This window comes from Manis pentadactyla, chromosome 3 (genome assembly GCF_030020395.1).
Source record: "Manis pentadactyla isolate mManPen7 chromosome 3, mManPen7.hap1, whole genome shotgun sequence".
Lineage (NCBI taxonomy): Eukaryota > Metazoa > Chordata > Mammalia > Pholidota > Manidae > Manis > Manis pentadactyla.
In genome coordinates, this window is record NC_080021.1 from 52,001,781 (window position 1) to 52,023,373 (window position 21,593).

Below are 21,593 nucleotides of genomic sequence, written 5' to 3' on the forward strand. Positions count from 1 at the left end.
TGTTTCAAGAAGACAACATCAAGGTTTACTTGTGATACCCAGGGCTACAGTGGCTCACATGTCTTTTCCAACTAAGGGTTAAAGGAACCTTCTCAATGTCCTCCTTTGGGTAGTGTTTCCTACCCCAGTCTGATATCTTAGCTGTGAAGTCTGTTCTCTTGAGTGTGGACTTGTCCCTCACCAGCTGGCAAAGTCATACTTGTGTCAGCAGAGACCAGTAGGTATATCTTAAATTCAGGGAATACACAATTATTATTGCTACAAAACGGGAAGTATAGAGGAGTGACCAATAACCACATTTCATCCTCAGAACAAGAGCCCACCTACCAGAAACATCTTTATGTGGATTCTTGGCCCCTTTTAGTCTCGAATACTGGTATTTCTGTCTTACTTTCTAAACACTCTCATTTCATAAGCTTAATTGCTCTGTGACAAGAACATTTTTTCTACCCTTAAAACAACCAAAATAAACGGTTAAGTGTTTCTACTTCCTAGTCTTGGAAAGTCCCATTTCTATTTCCAAAATCTACTTCCTGATGTCTCAGGCAGTCATATCAATATCAGCGTTATGTAGTATAAACACCAGAGCTCTAAAGAATAAATCCAGTCTCTGGTGGTTAAATTAGTGGGCAGAATTAAATTCATGGGCATTTCTAGTGCCCAGGGCAAGTTCCAGAGGTAATTTCTTCCTGTTCTCCAGCACATCTGATGTCAGGCAGCTGAACCACATTTTATAATCTGCAGATAGCCCACTTTGAATAGAAAATTGAGGCTTAAAGTCAGCTATTCCATTTTACCTACTGAGAGCTGGTATTATTACCTCAAATCTTCCTCCTTCTGAACCACTTTTACTAAGAGAGAGATCTGAGAAGGAAAACTTTGGTTTTTAATGAATTCAAGTTCTTTTTAGAAAAGCTTATTTATAAACTGCTCTTGAAGTGACTATCTCTGGGTTGTTCCATCATTTTCTCCACATCATCTTATCAGAAGCCTTATTACAAAGCCTCTTAAGTTTTAAAATATATGTAGAAGTCTCTTATTGCCTGTCTTTATGACTTATGATCAGAATCTTCTCATTTTAATCCCAGGTACTTTCCACTTTATAATATACTGCCACCAAAACAGAGACATGTCCACCTTAAGTAATTCCTAGCTCTGGTCTTGTAAATTATTTTGAGATCTCTTTCATTTCTCTCCTTTATACTTGCTACTACTGAACATTTCAGTGATGTATTCTAGCCACAGATAAAAATATTTTTCTTATGTCACTGGCATTACACTCTCTATTTTCTGGTAGCTTTTGACCTCAACAAATCATTCTAATACTGGATGGATGACCAAATCATCCAATAGAGTATTTTCTCCAGGGAATTCTACCTCTCCAGGTGACACCTGCCATGGAGATCTTATTACAATCTTGGAAAGGTTTTAATATCTCAAGAAATTGGTTAACTGTTGTGGCTCAATTACATTAGTAATCTGGACTCCATTATTAGCCTAAAACTTCAAAGTAACATTTCTTTCTCCCTCAAATATGTAAATGGTAAATGTACTTAGCACTTTAATTTTCAGTATTAAACTGTACACATTGCAAATCCTCATCTCACAATGTCCCTCTTCTATGAAGTCATATGCCAACTACCATCATGATTTGTATCATTTGACAACCATAGTGAGGAAACACTCTTGTCTCACTTTCATCATGACGATTTAATTTAAAAAATATAGCTGAGAGCTCCATCTTAATACACAAATTCCAGATGAGCTCTCAAAGTACAACCCAGATGTTGTCCCCTTTGGGAAATTTCTATTCTCACCACTCTTTAATCTTAAAGACTCAACATATGTTCAAATTCAACCATAAGAAAACATGGAAAGCATCAGAGTGAATCATGTTTATTTCACTAAGGATTTGGTGAGGAGACAGAGAGAATGGCCAGCACTGAGCACCATACTATAAACAAGATGTCTTTAAAAATTTCCTTTAGGGATTTCTGGTCCTCAAAAACTCTATTTGGTTAAACTTTCAATTCCCTTCCTTTCACTTTGACTTCCCTACCATTTTCCCATATCACATGTCCTGGTCTGCCACCTTTACAAATACCCACTCCAGACATGTGGGCTTGGGTTCTGCCTTCCTTTCATGTAGAGCAATACCGTAAGACCATCTGCCTTCTCCAGACCTCTCTGCAATGTTATTTAAACTTTCTCCATATTCTTCATTTTATCATGAACTTGTTTAAGGTTTTCTTCACAATTCTTGCATAAGTTGTTAAATACTCTAGCATGAACTAACTAAATATTCTAAAATGGTCCAATTCATAATGGTTCTATCTGCATTTTATAGCATATTAGAAGTATGTTTTATAGAGATTGGCATGAGATGTATTTATTGCAGCTACAAGTAATGTTTTACTCATAAAAAGGACATGTTAAGACTAAGAAAATAATTATAGCTTTTGAAATATCTATTTAAATGTTTGCATTTCTCTTAAAAATGTGAAACTTATTTTAAAGTATTTTATTGTGATAAAAACATTGAACATGAGATTTACTTTCTTAACATATTTTTAAGTGTACAATAACATATTGTTACACATAGGCACAATGTTATACAGTAGATATCTACAGTGTATTCATCTTGCAAAACTGAAATTTTATACCTATTGATTAACTCCTCAGTTCTTTCCCTCCCCAATGCTGGCAACCAAAATTCTGTTCTTTGTTCTCATGAATCTAACTTAGATACCTCATATAAGTGGAATCATGCAGTATTTGTCTTTCTGTGACTGGCTTATTTTGTTCAGTGTAAGATTTTCAAGGTTCATCTATGTTGTCACATATTACAGGAAGGCAAAAGAATAAAGTTGGACCCTACCTTACAACAAACACACACAGAAAAATCAACTCAAAATTAACTGAAGACTTAAACATAAGATATGAAATTAGAAAACTCGTAGAGGAAACATAGGTGAAACTCTTTTATGTAAGACTGTAATATGGATACTTTTATTGAGACAGGCTGGGTTTTTTCAGTCTTAAATAAAATCTGCATGCTACCAAAAATATTATAAGTGACCTTAAAAGACATAAATAGGTGGAGGGATCATTGTAAGAACTTTTACAAATATATTATTTTCTAGGGAGTGGATAATACTAGTCCTTTTAATAGCAAGGCTACTAAACATGAAAACAGATGCTTGCCTTTAAGTACCATGAATAGTGATATTTATTATAACTTCAACATTTTACTTACATCTGTCAGATGGCCACAAGTCAGTTTAGCTGTTTGAAGCATAAGTTGTTGAGTTACTGGGTCTAATTCTAGAGGAAAACCAAAGAAAATGTTTAGAATATCATCAAAAGTAATAAAAAATAAACAAAAAAGACATTGCTAATCATCATTGATATTTTTATATAGAAAACAAGGATCTTCCCTAATAATAAAATTGACTCATTGGTAGTTCTTTCTAAATTCATATTCACAGACAGCCTGATCATCACAAGGAATGTTACCATAAATTATTTAATAGTTGCCTTTCTCCACCTCAAGTAAATGCAGCAGACAGGAATTCAAAGTGGAAAGATACCATTTCTGAATTACAGTCAACTCTGACAACATAAAGCTTTTCACTTATTTTCTAACAATGTTTAACAAGAAAAGACACACACTTTTGCACAGGTGGGTGGAGAAATACCATGTGATTCTATTGCAGTAATTATGATAGCCATAAAAGAATTACTGTTTCCTTTTCTTTGTAGCTTCAGAGAGATCTCAGGAGGGACAGCTGAAAAAGTAATGTCAGATTGATCTACAGGATGTGATTCAAAGGGTTCTGCTGTTAGCAGGTTTTCCAGAAGAAGAATGCCTTAAAGAGTTGACATATTTTTATTATAGTGCTTAAACAAATCTCTGAAACCTCAATAATAGTTACAGAAATGATACTGTATCTGAGTTCAATGAACACAAAATTGAAAAATTAAGGGTTTCTGAAAAAAGTGATTATATTTTTGTTATTTATTTTGAAAATATGGGGGAATATGATACATTTTTGGATGTTAAACTAACCTTACAATTTTGGACTAAACCAAACATGGTTTTAATAAATAGTCTTTGCTGTGTATTCCTGGATTCAGTATATTAACATATAGTTACAATTTTGCATGTGTCTATTTACAAGATTGGCCAGTAATTTTTTTTCTTGTAATGTCCTTGTCAGGTTTAAGTATAAAGGCTAATTTAAAAAGTGTAGGACTGTTTTTTCCCCTTATTCTTTAGAAAGTTTTGTGTAGGATTGACATATGTCTTCCTTATGCCTTCAATAATGTTTGGTGAAATTCATGGATTTCATTCCAGAACATTTTCATTTCTGAAAACAAGTGCCATATTTATTTGCATTCATTCCTCGTTTGTACCTCTCCCAAGACCCTGACAGCACTAACCTACTTTCTATCTCTATGGATTTGCCTATTCTGGATATTTAATATAAGTAGAATCATATAAGTATGTAGTTTTCATGACTGACTTTTTTACTTGGCTTAATTTTTTCAGGCTCATCCATGCTGTAGCATTAATTGACACTTCATTACATTTTAGGGCTGAATAACAATCTACTATATGGATATAACATTTTTTCTGTATTAATTGATGTACATTAGGTTGTTTCCCCTTTAGTGCTATTATGAAAAATGCTATGAGTATTCATGTAAACATTTTTGTGTGGACATGTGTTTTAAATTCTCTAGGACTGGGATTACTGGGTCATATGAAAACTTAATAGCTTGCTTTTATAGGACTACCAAACTATTTTCCAATGAGGCTGCACCATTTTATATTCCCATCAGTTATGTATGAGAGTTCCAATTTCTTCACATACTTGCCAACACTTATTATGTTTTTCATTTTGATATCCTAATATATGTAAAGTGCCATCAAGATGTTCTGATTAGCATTTCTCCTAAATTGGAGAAATGTGTAGATAAATTATTTAACCACTTTTTAATTGGGTTATTTGATGTTATTATTTTGCTTGAGTTGTAATAGTTCTGTATATATTCTGGATACTAGACCCTAATCAGATATATGAGCTGTGACTATTTTCTCCCATTTTGTAAAAAGTCTTTTCACTTTCTTGATAGTGTCTTTTGCAGCGCACAAGTTCTTACTTTTCATGAAGTGCAGTTTATCAATTCTTTCTTGGGTTGTTCATTCTTTAGGTTGTTAATATCTATGAACCATTGTCAATTGCAAGTAATGAAGATTTACATCTGTTTTCTTTAAAGAGTTTTATAAATTTAGCTTTTACATTTTAGTATTTGATGCATTTTTAACTTGTTTTTTTCATGGAATGAGGTAGGGAGCCAAGTTGAGTTGTATGCATGTGCATATCCAGTTGTCCCTGCACCATTTATTGAATTGTCTTGATACTCTTATTAAAAATGAATTGACTGTAAACATATGGTTTTATTTCTGAATTATTTATTATATTCAGTTGGTCTATACATCTAACCTCTGCTACTACTATCCAAACATGACTAGTGTAGTTTTGTAGTAAGTTTTGAATCCAGAAGTGTGACTTCTCCTACTTTGTTATTCTTTTTCAAGATGTGTTGGACTGTTTAGGTTCCTTGCATTTCCATATGAATTTAAGGATCAGTTTGTCAATTTTATAAAAATGGAGAGATAAGATTTGGATAGGAATTATGTCAAATCTATAAATCAACTTAAGGAGTACTGCCATTTTAACAACACTAAGACTTCCAATCCATGAGCAAGATTTCTTCCATTATTTAGGTTTTTAGTTTATTCTAATGATGTTTTGTAGTTTCAGTGTACAAGCCAAACTCTTCTTTTATTAAATTTATTTCTAAATATGTTGCTCTTTTTGAGGCTATTATAAATGGACTTATTAATTTCGTTTTCATTCATTGCTAATGTATAGAAATACAATTGATTTTGTACATTTATCTTGTATCCCACTAACTTATTCATTGACTCTGATAGTTTTTTTTGTGAACTTCTAAGGATTTGTCATCAAAAAAGAGAGATAGTATTAATTCTTCCATTCCAATAAGGATATCTTCTTTACTTCTTGCCTAATTTTTCAAGAGGCCATTTTTATCATATTGAGAACATTCACTTCTCTTTCTATTTGTTGAGTTTTTTTCATCAAAAGGAATCATGTAGCTTTCCTTCTTTATTCTTATCAATATGGTGTATTAACCAAATATATTTGGTATTACATTGGCTGAAAATTGTACATTGAAAAAACCTGCATTTGTGGGATAAATTATACTTGTTCATCATGTATAATCCTTTTTATATGGTGCAGGATTCAGTTTACTCATATTTTGTTGAGGATTTTTGCATCTATATACATAAAGATATTGGCCTGTAGTTTTGTGATACCTTTGTCTGTTTTTGGTATCAGGGTATAGTTGCCTTAAAGAATGCATTGGGAAATGTTCCCTTTTCTATTTTTGGGGGGTAGCCTACTATTTGTCCCAACTGTTATCCACATCCTTCAGCAGCTGCCAAGTTAAATAATTGCCTCTTATTGTTTTCAACAAACACCTCCAGGATAAAGGCTTTGCACTGGGAAGTGAGTCATGCCACACAGACAATTTTTCAAGTTGTCTTCCAGAGAACCACTAAACCAGTCAAATAATTACATTTCCCTGGGAATGAGGCTCTGAATGGATTCAACCATGTTCTAGACTCTCCAGTAGCTGCCAGATTTCCACTTTGTACCACGATTGTGGGCTGTTGGTTTTCAAGGCTACTACAGAGCTGGATAAGTGATATGGTTACCAGGCAAGTTGAAAATGTGACTAAGCTCACTAGTTTCACTCAAATTGAGCTGATCAGTTAAATAAATGCTCCTCAGATTGCTATAAGCATTTTTTGCAATTCACGGAAAACTGAAAAAAGTTGATTTACATAATTTTAGCCCATGTTTTTAATACTTTTATGAAAGAAAATACTTGGAGGTCCTTATGCTACCACTTTTGCGGATTTCTATCTTCTTATTCTATTATATATTGCAAAAAGTATGTTATATACTATATTTGTGGATTTGTGTATTTTTTAGTGATTTTTGTCAAATTTAGTTTCATTTGAATTGAAACCATATTGTTAATAATACACAATTTTTTAATTATTATATCATTCTGAGAACACTTCTAATTAGAAGGCATTTCAACTTATCTATAATAAAACTTGTCCTTGAAACTTTTTCTTTATATTTGTGGATGCACTATTTTGTTACTGTTCACATGACAAATATTTTTTAAACTTTCCTTAACTTTCAATATTCCCATGTTGTTTCTGCCTCTTGTAGGCAGTAATTAGATGCATTTTATTTTAACTTTTCCTGTTTGCTTTCTATTTATATTTTTAGGGTTTTTAAATTTTTTTCTCCATTTGTTTTATTTTAAATTTCTTCATATTGCATTTTCTATTTACTAGTTCTATACTTATACATTTTCCTACTATTTTCAAAAATCTGTACTTAAGGCAGAAATGTATAGTATTCTTGACATTAATTTTCACAATACTTGACAGTTTTCACCACTTCCAAATGTAAGAAATGTAAAATATTTTATGCTCAATTACTCATTTTAAAATCTATATTTTATAAAGATTTTGCAGCTTTTTTAGCAGGAGGTTTATCTGAATAGCCTAGTTCATGTAAGGAAAGAACCCTCGTTTTTTGATATTTGGACTGAAATCTAGAATGAAGTAGGGGAAAAAAGTCAAGAAGAAACCTTATTCAGTTTGTAGTTAGACTCTAGGACAAATTTCAGGAATTTTAACAACTAATCATAACTGTCCCTTTGACCAGACAGTGGGGAGCAAGTACACTATGGCTCCACAGTGAGGTTCTATAACAATACTACAGTACTGCTCTTACAGCACAATCAATGCAAAGGTACCTGCTTGCTCTAATAGTGCTCCTTTGATTGGGATACCTGCAATTTCACCACTGAATAAAATTACAGGAGCCTAAAATAGGACATTCTAAGACAATCTGCAGGAATAACTTATCTATGACCACAAAAGTTACTATGAGACAGTGGTTCTCAAAGTCTGATTTTCAGATCAGTAGCATAAGTATTACCTGGGTCCTTGTAGAACTACATATTTTTGAACCTCAACCCAGATTTACTGAAGCAGAAACTCTCAGTATAGAGGCCAGTAACTGATATATTCTTGGAGCCCCTTTAATACTCCTTGAGAGAACCACCCTTATTGGGAAAACTGTTGTCACATGGACCAAAACAGGTGCAATATGCTGAAATTAGTGCCCATGTGGGATACTGAATGATGCCACCAACTTTGTAACATAAGCTGTCCCTGACTTCATTCCATCTCATAAGAACTAACAAGCATTCAAAACACCATTGAAAAAATCTTAGAACATGGGATGAAGCTGCCCTTATGCCACAGAGACCAAGACAGTTGGCAATAGAAGAGTAAAAGAAATAACTACCTACTGATTGTATTTCCCCTCCACAGGCCAGCACAGCACTCTTAGAAGAGGTCTCTCCTGAGCCTTTGGTTTCTCTAGTAGGAAAAGAAAGACTGGGGGAACATCCTACACCCTTACTTAGGTAAAGAACCAAGCCAGCAGTCTTATCCAACTGTTCTCAGCCTTTGGAACTCCACCCCATCCACAGCTTTAGAGTTTGAGCAGTTGCCTTATCCCAAAATAAAGGATTATAGCAAGTCCCATCTACCCAAAGACATTAAAAACAGACATACCCAGAAACACAAACTGAGCTGATGGGTAAAGATCCATCTCTGCCAAAGCAAACCTATAAATTCTGGAAGAGGACACCAATTATTCAAATACACAGATAATGACAAAAGGAGTCAGGGATAATGAAAAATCAGGTAAATATAACATCACCAAGGGGAACTAATAAAGCTACAACAACTGACCCTAAGGAAATGAAGATCTATAAACTTCCAGGCAAATAATTCAGAAAAATCCTTTTAAGAAATCCTGTATAGAAAACAGCAAGATCACATGGACAGCCAAATAAACAAAACTAGGAAAACAATGCAAAGCAAAACAAGACTTCAACAAAGAAACAGAAACCATAAAAAAAGGAAATCATAGAGTTCAAAAATACAATAAATGAACTGAAGAATTTAATGAAGTTTAAAAATTAGACTTGAACATGCAAAAAAATCAACCACCTGGAAGGTTAGGCATTTAAAAATATCCGGTCAGGAGAGCAAAAATAAAAAGAATGAAGAAAGAGTAAGGACATATAGAGCACAAGGAAAAGAGATCATATTCTCAACTTGAGAATGCCAAAAGGAAAAGAGAAAGAGAAGGGGACAGACAGTATATTTAGAAAGTATATTTAAAGCAATAATGGCTAAAGCTTCCCAAACCAGAGGAATGAAATGGACATCCAGACTTGTGAGGTCCAAGAGCCCCAACTTAGCTGAAGCTAAATAGAGCTACACAGAGATGCATCATAATTAAATTGTCAAAAGTGAAAGACAAAGAAAGAATTTTTCAAGAAGCAAGAAAAAAGAGAAGTTGCATACAAGGGAAATCCCATAGGACTATCAGCAGATTTCTCAACAGAAATTTTTCAGGACAGTAAAGAATGAGATGTTATATTCAAATAATTGAAGGAAACATCTCAACCAAGAATTCTATACCTGTTTAAGCTGTCCTTCAAAAATAAAGTTGGAAAAACTCTTTCCCAAACAAACAAAAGCTGAAGGAGTTCACCAGTAGACTTCTCTTACTTGTCTTGCAAGAAATGCAAAAGTCTTACAAAACAAAAAAACTTCTTTGAGTGGAAGTTAAAGGATGATAATTAATATCATAAAAACAAAAAATTTTACCATAAAACTCACTGGTAATGGTGAATACATAGTCAAAGTTAGATTCTGTAATACAGTAATACAGGTACATAATTCACTTACAACTCTAGTTTAAAAGTTAAAATATTGAGCATCATAAAAATAACCATAATTATAATTATCTATTATTAGTGATACAATATTAAAAATATGTAAATTATAACAGCAATAACCTAAATGTGAAGGGGAGAAGAAGTAAAAGTGTTAAGTTTAGGAATTCTATTGAAGTTATCAGCTTAGAATAAGATGTTACAATTTTTAAATATTTTATATAAGTCTCTTAGTACCACAAGGGAAAAACCTGTAGCAATGACACAGAAGAACATGATAAAGAAGTCAAAGCACACTCTGATACCAAAAGACATCAAATGGCAGGATAGGAAGCAAGGAATACATGACCTACAAAACAAGCAGGAAATAGTTACCAAAATGACAATAAAGTCCCTATCAATAATTAAACATAAGTGGATTAAATTCTACAAACAAAAGACACAGGATATATTAATGGATGAAATCAAATGATACACTGTCAGCAAGAGACTCATGTTAGCCTAAAAGATACACAGAGACTGAGAGTGAAGGGATGGAAAATAACAATTAAACAAATGGTAAAAACAACAACAACAAAAGCAGGGGTAACTCTATTTATACCAGAAAAATAGGCTTTGATCTAAAAATGATAAGAAAAGAAGGTCATTATGTAATGATAAAGAAATTCATCAAGAAAATATAAAAACTGTAAATATTTATATGCCCAACAGTGAAGAACCTAAATATATAAAGCAGAAACTAGCAGAGCTAAAAGAAGAAATGAACAGCAATACCATAATAGCTGGGGACTTTAACACTGTCAACAATAGACAGATTGTCCAAAGAAGCAACATGGAAATACTGTATTTGAACAACATTGAAGATCAAATTAACAGATATATTAGATATACACAGAATATTCAATTCAAAAACAACAGAATACACATTCTTTGAAAATGGAATATTTTTAAATGCAGACTATATGTTAGGCCACAAAATAAATCTAAACAAATTCAAGATTGAAATTATACAATATAACTTCTCTAACCACAGTGGCATGAAACTAGAAATCAATAACAAGAGGAAAAAATGGAAAATTCATGGATACATAGGACTTATACAACACTCCTGAACAACCAGTGGAGCAAAGAAGAAACAAAAGGGAAATAAAAATATTTGTTGATACAAACAAAAATGGAAACACAAAATACCAGACCTTAAAGGATGTGGCAAGAGCAGTTCTAAGAGGGAAGTTCATTGCAATAAATGCCTTTATCAAGAAGAAAGAAGGATCCCAAATAAATAATGTAACTCTATACCTTAAAGAACTAGAAAAACAAGAGCAAACTGATCCCAAAGTTAGTAAAAGGAAGGAAATAATGAAGATTAGAGAATACATGAAATAGAAAATAGGAAAGCAATAGAAAAGATCAACTAAAGTAAGAGTTAGTTTCTTTAAAAGATAAACAATTGACAAACTATTAACTATACTAAACAAGGAAAAAGGAAGAGGACTCTAATTAACAAAATTGTAAGTGAAAAAGGAGATACTACAACTGATACCACAAAAATACAAAGGATTTTAAGAGATTACTATGAACAACTCTATGTCAGCAAACTGGACATACTAGAAGAAATGAAAAAATTCTTAGAAACATAAAACCTACCAAAACTGAATCAGGAAGTAGAAAAATCTGAATAGACCAACTACTACTAAGGATATTGAATCACTAATCAAAAATCTCTCAATGAAGAAAAGCCCATGACCACCTAACTAGAAATTTTCACTGTTGAATTCAACCAAACATTTGAAGAAGAATTAACACCAATCCTTCTAAAACTTTTCCAAAAAATTGAAGAGAAAGGAATACTTTCAAACTCATTTTAAGAAGCTAGCATTATCCTGATACAAAATCCAGAAAAAGAAGATGCTAGGAAAGAAAACCTTACACTAATGTCTCTGGTGAATATAGGGGCAAAAATTATCAATAAAACACTAGAAAACTAAATTCAGAGACACATTAAAAGAATAATTCACCCAGATCAAGTGAGATTTACCCTGGGATGCAAGGATATTTCAACATAAGCAAATCAACCAATGTGAAACATCACATTATAGAATGAAAGAAAAAAATCATGATCATGTCTATAGATGCAGAAACAGCATTTGACAAATTTCAATATCCATTCATAATAAAAATACTTAATAAGTTAGGCATGAAGAAACATATCTTAACATAATAAATTGACAAACCCATAGCTAAAATCATACTCAATGGTGAAAGGCTGAAAGCTTTTCCTATGATTGGAAACAAGGCAAGGGTGCCCACTCTCACCGCTCTTATTCAACATAGGACTAGAAGTCCTAGCAAGAGCAATCAAGCAAAACAAAAAATAAAATAAAGTAAAATACTTCAGAATTGCAAAGGAAAAAGTCAGAACATCCTAAAGACTCAACCAAAAACTGTTAAAACCAATCAACAAATTCAGTAAAGTTGCAGGATACAAAAATAATCAGTTTGTATATACTAACAAATTTTGTGAAAAAGAAATAAATTGATCCCATACACAATATCATCAAAAATAATAAAAGACATAGCTATAAATTTAACCAAGGAGGTGAAAGACATATACTCTGAAAACTGTAATACATTGTTCAAGGAAATTGAAGTCACAAGTAAATGTAAAGGTATCCCATGTTTATGGATTGGAAGAATATTGTTAAATTGTCAATACTACCAAAACTTATTGATAGATTCATTGCAATCCCTATCAAGATTCTAATGGCATTTTTTACAGAAATAGAAAAAACACTCCTAAAATTTATATGGAACTTCAAAAGACCCATAATAGCAACAGAAATCCTAAAAAAGGACAAAGCAGGAGTCATCATACTTCCTATATTTCAAGCTATAAGCCCATAGTAATTTAAACAGTATAGTACTGGCATAAAGACAAATAGAATTGAGAGCCCAGAAATAAACCCAGGGATATACGGTCATTAATTTTTGACAGGGAAGTCAGGAATACTCAATGAAGTAAAGATAGTCTCCTCAATAAATGTTGGGATAAGTGGATATAACTGGATATTTACATGTAAAAGAATGAAACTTGATTACTATTATATTACACCACTCACAAAAAATTAACTAAAAATGGATTACAGACTTAATGGCAAACCTGAACCCATAAAACTTCAGGAAAAAATTAAGAAAAAGCTCCTTGACATGGGTTCTGGTAATGGTTTTGGGAAATCACATCTAAAGCACAACCAATCAAATGAAAAAACAAAAAACAAAAACAAGTGCGACTACATCAAACTAAAAAGCTTCTAAAAAGCAAAAGTAACAATCAATGAAGTGAAAAGACAACTTATGTACTAGGAAGTAATATTTGTAAATCATATAGCTGATAAGTGGTTAATATCTAAAATATATAAAGAACTCAACTTAGTAGCAAAAAAAAAATATTAAAACATGACCAAAGGAACTGAATAGACATTTTTCTGAAGATGACATAAACATACCAATAGGCACATGAAATGATGCTCAACATCATTGTTTATGATGGAAATAAAAAATAAAACCACAATAAGATAATACCTCACACCTTTTAGTATGATCATCTATATAAAGAGAAGTAACAAATGCTGCTGTGGATTCAGAAGGAAGGAAACCCTTGTGCTCTGTTAGAGGGATTGTAAATTGGTACAGCCACTATGGAAACAGTATGGAGGTCCCTCAAAAGACTAAAAATAGAACTACTATATGATACAGTATTCCATTTACACAGATATATACAAAATAATAAAAACATTAACTCAGGAAGATACCTGTACCCCCATGTTCATAGTATTATTTATCAGAGCTAAAAAAATGATTAAAAAAAGAATGAAAACCTGCCATTTATGACAACATAGATGGACCTTGAAGGCATTATATTAAATGAAATGAGTTATACTTACTTTCAGAGGTGTAGGTGTGGGGGAATTGGAGGAGTGCGGTTAAAGGTATGAACTGCCAGTTATAAGATAAATAAGTACTTAAGGATGTAATGTGTAACATGATGGGTATAGCTAACACTGATGTATGATATAAAGGAAAGTTGCTAAAAGAGTAAATCCTAAGAGTTCTCATAACCAGAAATATTTTTCTTTTTGTTTTATTTTATCTACAGGAGATGTTGGATGTTAACTAAATCTGTGTGGTAGTCATTTTATAATATGTATAAATCAAAGCATCATGTTGTACAACTTAAACCTTATACAGTGACTTCTGTCAATTATTTCTCAATAAAAATAGAAAAAAAATGTAACCAAAATGAATGTCATTTTCCCAATTTGCCTTAAATGGACATGATGAAATATAAAAGCATCTCAGTTTAAACTGGAAAAACTTCTGAGGTTATTTACATTTTTCTGGAACATTTTAGTATTATATATCTAAGATATTGAAGTCATCTCTGATTAGAAGGAAAGAGCAATCCAGTAGATTTGTGTCCACAAAGTGCTAATAAACATTGAAATAATCCCATAAAATTTCATTCATTTGCAATAATGAGAGAAAAAAAAGACAAATCTTTCTCTTATACAATCAAAACTATCTAAATATGAAAATTATATACTGTTAAAAATATATTTAGGGTTCTATTTATTTTAGTAGTCATTAATCAGTACTTATGAAAAATAACATTTTAATGTCATCAATATAGCATTTAACATATTATTCCTATGGCTGTCTTAATGGAAAAGGTCATTGAATTTATAGGGAAATTTTCCGTACATGTACCTTGGTGGGAATTCAGAAAACAATCACTGTATCACAATTATTATAGAAATTAATGTAAAAAGATCTGTAATAAATGTCATGTCAGGAAAAGACTAAAAATTTGTAAATGAATGTATATCAGTAAAACTTCAATAAATGTTCTTCTGATAGGTGGTGTATTACTGTATGTTTATCAATATTTTCTAAGGAGAAGATTATTTGATTGGCTATGGCAATAGCACCATGTTTGTGAGGATTTTGTAGAATGAGTTTTTAAATATATGTGTGAATGAAATAAATACATATATTTAAAACACATCTAGGCTAATCCTGCCTATGAAATGTCTGAGCAGATGTATAGAAGGTAGAAGAATTGGTATTTTTAGTGCGTCACAAGTTAAACATGGAGTTGTAAAGAATTCTGTTATATATTTATTTATTCATTCAGTAAACATATTTAGCTTTAACTATAAGCCAGAAATAAGGGTAAATAAAGCACATAGTGGTAGAAACAGACAAGTAATTTAAATAATTAAAATAAGATATGAAAATTTCTGTAACAAATACTATGGGAACATCATAGAAAGAGAAAAGTAGCCCAAAGTTCTCAGGAAGGACTCAGAAAAGCATCTCAATCAAAAAAGAATCTCAAGTATAAATATTTGGAATTCTGTTATTTACTGTATTAGTTATGTGTGATTTAAAACTTCATCTTCAGTCTGGGGACCTATATTTCAAAAGGAAATAAACTAGGAAGGCATTTGGTGAAAACGCCAACCATAAACACTCACTTATGAGGAAAAGTGAAAGTAATTGATCTATTAGAGAAAAACATTGTGACATCAAGTAAATGGAAAGTTACTGTTTCTTCAGATTCCTGTAGAACAGGCCATGACTAACCTTAAAAAATACAATATATTTGGGACTTTGCTTTTGGTTTTGATGGACTAGCTTGTTTCAGACCAACTCTACTGAAAGAAGTAACTAGAAAAGTTGGGTAAAATACATTGAATCTCTTCAGAGGTATCAGAAAGTTACCAGACAACCAATTTGAGGGGACAAAATCTGGGAGAAGGGGAAGTGCTGAAATGAAACTGTTACTTGGTGTTATCTTTTCTTTCTTGGCATTTGCTGATTCCTAAACAGGGTAGAACCAGAGGCTGAGAATCAAGTAGAGAGTCGTATGTAAACAGTGCAGAAATGTAGATCTTTCAGCAGTCCTTACAGTAAAAGGAAGGGTAAAATGGAGCTTAGGGTCAATTAAGGACTCTGTTAATACACCAGATCCTAGAAGGCTACACTCAATGTCTAAGAGCAAACCTAAAATAGACCACCCCTCAAAAAAAAACTGAAACCCAGCTTTAAATTTGGTCAGTTCCAATACAGTTCAGGAGATAACTCTGAAATATGCAGAAGTAAATCATCTCTAGAAGAAGAAATGATCATCCAAAGATGGTAATTATCTGCTGAATACTTTTACACAATAATTAGTATTCAGTCATAAATTATCAGGTTGTCAGAACACAAGGTCAATTTTAAGAAGAGAGAGAAAGACACAAAAATTAAACAAAATTACAAAGAGATTCAAAGGTGATGGAAATGCTAATGTTATAAAAACTTCATTGTAACTATGATTTCTTGCTTTAAGAAAATACATTTCAGGATAGAAAATTATAGTAGATTGCTAATATCTGTTAATAAAAATCAAAAGGTTCTTATAAAGCTAAAAATAGCATAACAAGTTAAGCACTTGATAGGTCAGATCAACAAGATTAGACACAGATGATTAACGAATTAGAGATATATCAGAAGAAAATGTTCAACTTGAAGCATGGGAATAAAATAGGTTAGAAAATAGATAAAAATTTAAGAAAATATCTGAAATACGTAGAATTATACACTCATGAAGGAAGGAGACAATGAAGAATAAGCATAATCTGAAGAGATAATTACCAAGAAAACAACCATATGCAAAAAAATAATAATTAAAAATACTTAATAATAAAATACAATTAAATGAATCATTGAACTAAAGGGAAAAGCAATATAATTAAGAAAAATATCTAGAAGATAACATAGGAAATTATCTTCAGGACTAAGGGGAGACACAGATTTTCTTGAAAGAACACAAAAGACAGCATCTATACAAGGGGAACATGATGAGTTGGACTGAATTAAAATGAAGAATGTGGGGAGAGGAGCCAAGATGGTGGCGTGAGTAGGGCAGCAGAAATCTCCTCCCAAAACCATATACATTTTTGAAAATAGATACAACTATTCCTAAAAGAGAGACCAGAGGATACAGTAAAACATCCAAGTTACATCTACATCTGCGAGAACTCGGCATCTCATGAAGTGGGTAAGTTACAAGCTGTGGCCTGGTGGGACCCAAGCGTGCCCCCCACTCCAGCTCCCCAGCTCCCCAGTGGGAGGAGAGGAGTCAGAGCTGGAAGGGAGTGGAAGCCCAGGACTGCTAAAAACCCAGCCCTAGTCATCTGCACCAGGAGCACAGACACACATTGCATGGTGTGTTGGAATATTAGGGAAACAAAACAGTAAAATCTGCGAGCAGGTCCCCGTAGCAGGCTCCCCTGGGACAAAACAAAAGTGGGAGCTTTTTGAAAGTCTTAAAGAGACAGGTGCCTCACAGCTGGATGGAATAGTCCTGGCACACTCAGCCCAGCAGGCAGGGAATCCTGAGGAACTTCAGGTGCTCCAGCCCCCTGGGTGGCAATGCTGCCGTGAATCCCTTCACGTTGATAAACAGCCTGCCATTCATTCCCCCTATAGGGTGGCCCCACCACAGTAGCTGAGCAGCCTGACAGCAGCTGTGCCCACAGCAGCTGCACAGAGTCTCCTCCTGGTGCACAGCCACCTGGCAGGGCCGCCACCAGTGCGCAGCTGCCCGGCACAGGCAGAGGAAGATGGAGCAGGGCGTGAAGGGGCACTGTTCATGCAGGAGAGCACAGCCAGCACGCCTGCCTCTCCCCGCAGGGCTCTGTGCTTCCCCACCTTTGGCAGCTCAGGAGATTAACCTGGACACTGCTCCCGGTGTGAGGGTGACCTATACAGGAAGCAGAGAGGGATGGGGTGACCAGCAAGCAAGAAGGGACTTTGTTCTCCCAGCTGACACACACACCATCTGCCTACGACTACCTCAATTGACATAAAAAGGCAGAATTTGGTCCAGTCCATAATTACCCAGACAACCCCAGAGAGGACCGGGGGAGACAGATATAACCAATCTTCCTGGAAAAAAATTCAAAATAAAGGTCATAACCATGCTGATGGATCTGCAGAGAAATATGCAAGAGCTAAAGGATCAAGTTAGGAGGGAGAATACAGAAATAAAACAATCTCTGGAGGTACTTAAGAGCAGACTGCATGAGGTGCAAGAACTGTTAATGGTATAGAAATCAGAGAACAAGAATACAGAGAAGCTGAGGCAGACAGAGATAAAAGGATCTCCAGGAATGAAAGAATATTAAGAGAACTGTGTAACCAATCCAAACAGAACAATATTTGCATTATAGGGGTATCAGAAGAACAAGTGAGAGAAAAAGGGATAGAAAGTGTCTTTGAAGAAATAATTGCTGAAAACTTCCCCAAATTCGGGGATGAAATATTCTCTCAGACCACAGAAGCCCACAGATCTCCCAACACAAGGGACCCAAGGAGGTCAACACCAAGACATATAATAATTAAAATGGCAAAGATAAAAGACAAGGACAGCGTATTAAAGGCAGCCAGAGAGAGAGAGAAAAAGGGTCACCTACAAAAGAAAACCCATCAGGCTGTCATCAGACTTCTCAGCAGAAACCTCAAAGGCCAGAAGAGAATGGCATGATATATTAAATGCAATGAAACAGAAGGGCCTTGAACCAGTATACTGTATCCAGCACAATTATCATTTAAATATGAAGGAGGGATTAAACAATTCCCAGATAAGCAAAAGTTGAGGGAATTTGCCTCCCACAAACCACCTCTACAGGATATTTTAAAGGCACTGCACTAGATAGAAGCACTCCTAAGGCTAACTAGATGTCAGCAGAGAAAATAAAATCACAACAAAGAAAGCAGACCAACAAAACACTAACTAAAGGCAAAAAGATAACATCAATTATTCACAAAAGCAGTTAAAGAAAACACAAAAGCATACAGAATAAAACACCTAACATATAAAGAATGGAGGAGGAAGAATAAGAAGGGAGAGAAATAAAGAATCATTAGACTATGTTTATAATAGGATAATAAGTGAGTTAAGTTAGATAGTTAGATAGTAAAGAAGCTACCCTAGAACCTTTGGTAACCATGAATCTAAAGCCTGCAATGGCAATAAGTACATATCTTTCAATAATTCCTTAAGTGTAAATGGACTGGATGCACCAATCAAAAGACACAGAGTAATAGAATGGATAAAAAAGCAATACCCATCCATATGCTGCTTACAAGAGACTCACCTCAAACCCAAAGACATACACAGACAAAAAGGTCAAGGGATGGAAAAAGATATTTCATGCAAACATTAGGGAGAAAGAAGCAGGTGTTGCAGTACTTGTATCAGACAAAACAGACTTCAAAATAAAGAAAGTAACAAGAGATAAAGGACATTACATAATGATAAAAGGTGCAGTCCAATAAGACAATATAACCATTACAAATATATATGCACCCAATACAGGAGCACCAACATATGTGAAACAAATACTAACAGAATTAAAGGAGGAAATAGAATGCAATGCATTCATTTTGGGACACTTTAACACACCACTCACTCCAAAGGACAGATCCACCAGACAGAAAATAAGTAAGGACACAGAGGCACTGAACAACACACTAGAACAGATGGACCTAATAGACATCTACAGAACTCTACACCCAAAAAAAGCAGGATACACATTCTTCTCAAGTGCACATGGAACATTTTCCAGAATAGACCACATACTAGGCCACAAAAAGAGCCTCAGTAAATTCAAAAACATTGAAATTCTACCAACCAACTTCTCAGACTACAAAGGTATAAAACTAGAAATAAATTATACAAAGTAAACAAAAAGGCTCACAAACACATGGAGGCTTAATAACATGCTCCTAAATAATCAATGGATCAATAACCAAATTATAATAGAGATCAAGCAATATATGGAGACAAATGACATCAATAGCACAAAGCCCCAACTTCTTTGGGATGTAGCAAAGACAGTTCTAAGAGGAAAGTATATAGCAATCCAGGTCTGTTTAAAGAAGAAAGAACACTTCCAAATGAATAGTCGCAAGTCACTATTATTGAAACTGGAAAAAGAAGAACAAATGAGGCCGAAAGTCAACAGAAGGAGGGACATAATAAAGATCAGAGAAGAAATAAATAAACTTGAGGAGAATAAAACAATAGAAAAACTCAATGAAACCAAGAGCTGGTTTTTTGAGAAAATGAACAAAATAGATAAACCTCTAGCCAGACTTATTAAGAGAAAAAGAGAATCAACACACATCAACAGAATCAGAAACAAGAAAGGAAAAATCATGACAGACCCTACAGAAATACAAAGAATTATTAAAGAATACTATGAGAATCTGTATGTTAACAAGATGGAAAACCTATAAGAAATGAACAACTTTCTAGAGAAATACAATGTTCCAAGGCTAACCAAGGAAGAAACAGAAAATCTAAATAGACCAATTACCAGTAAAGAAATTGAATAGGCAATTAACAAAATACCCAAGACCAAAACACCCAGGCCAGATGGATTCACTGCTGAATTTTATCAGACAAATAAAGAAGACATATACCCATTCTCCTTAGAGTTTTCCAAAAAACTAAAGAGGAGGAAATACTTCCAAACCCATTCTATGAAACCAGCATCACTCTAATACCAATGGTCTAAAGACCCCACCAAAAAAGAAAATTACAGACCAGTATCCCTGATGAACATACATGCAAAAATACTCAACAAAATATTAGCAAACTTAATTCAAAAATACATCAAGAGGATCATATACCATGATCAAGTGGGATTCATCTCAGGGAAGCAAGGATGGTACAACATTCAAAAATCCATCAACATCATCCACCACATAAACAAAAAGGACAAAAACCACATGATCATCTCCATAGATGCTGAAAAAGCATTCGACAAAATTCAACATCCATTCATGATAAAAACTCTCAATAAAATGTGTATAGAGGGCAAGCACCTCAACATAATAAAGGCCATATATGACAAACCCACAGCCAACATCATGCTTAACAGTGAGAAGCTGAAAGCTTTCCCTCTAGGACTGGGAACAAGACAGGGATGCCCACTGTCCCCCATTTTATTCAACATAGTACTGGAGGACCTACCTATGACAATCAATCAAAACAAAGAAATGCAAGGCATCCAGATATGTAAAGAAGAAGTCAAAAAGTCATTATTTGCAGATGACATGATATTGTACATAAAAAACCCTAAAGACTCCACTCCCAAACTACTAAAACTAATATCTGAATTCAGCAAAGTTGCAGGACACAAATCTGTTGCTTTCCTGTATAATAACGATGAACTAGCAGAAAGACAAATTAGGAAAACAATTCCATTCACAATAGCATCAAAAAGAATCAAATACATAGGAATAAACCTAACCAAGGACGTGAAAGACCTATACCCTGAAAACTATAAGACACTCATAAGAGAAATTAAAGAAGACACTAACAAATGGAAACTCATCCCATGCTCTTGGCTACAAAGAATTAATATTGTCAAAATGGCCATACTGCCTAAACCAATCTACAGATTCAATGCAATGCCTATCAAAATACAAACAGCATTCTTCAATGAACTGGAACAAATAGTTTTAAAATTCATATGGAAACACCAAAGACCCTGAATAGCCAAAGCAATCCTGAGAAGGAAGAATAAATCAGGGGG

General features: G+C 33.7%; 1 protein-coding gene across 1 annotated transcript in view; it reads right to left on the reverse strand.

Moving 5' to 3' along the window:
• Nucleotides 1–21,593, reverse strand: part of CNBD1 (cyclic nucleotide binding domain containing 1) — a 296,599-nt gene that overhangs the window by 73,895 nt on the left and 201,111 nt on the right. Inside the window, exon 10 of the mRNA XM_036925074.2 lies at nucleotides 3,257–3,324. Coding sequence (XP_036780969.2) covers nucleotides 3,257–3,324 — 68 coding nt within the window. The remainder of the gene's footprint in view (nucleotides 1–3,256; nucleotides 3,325–21,593) is intronic.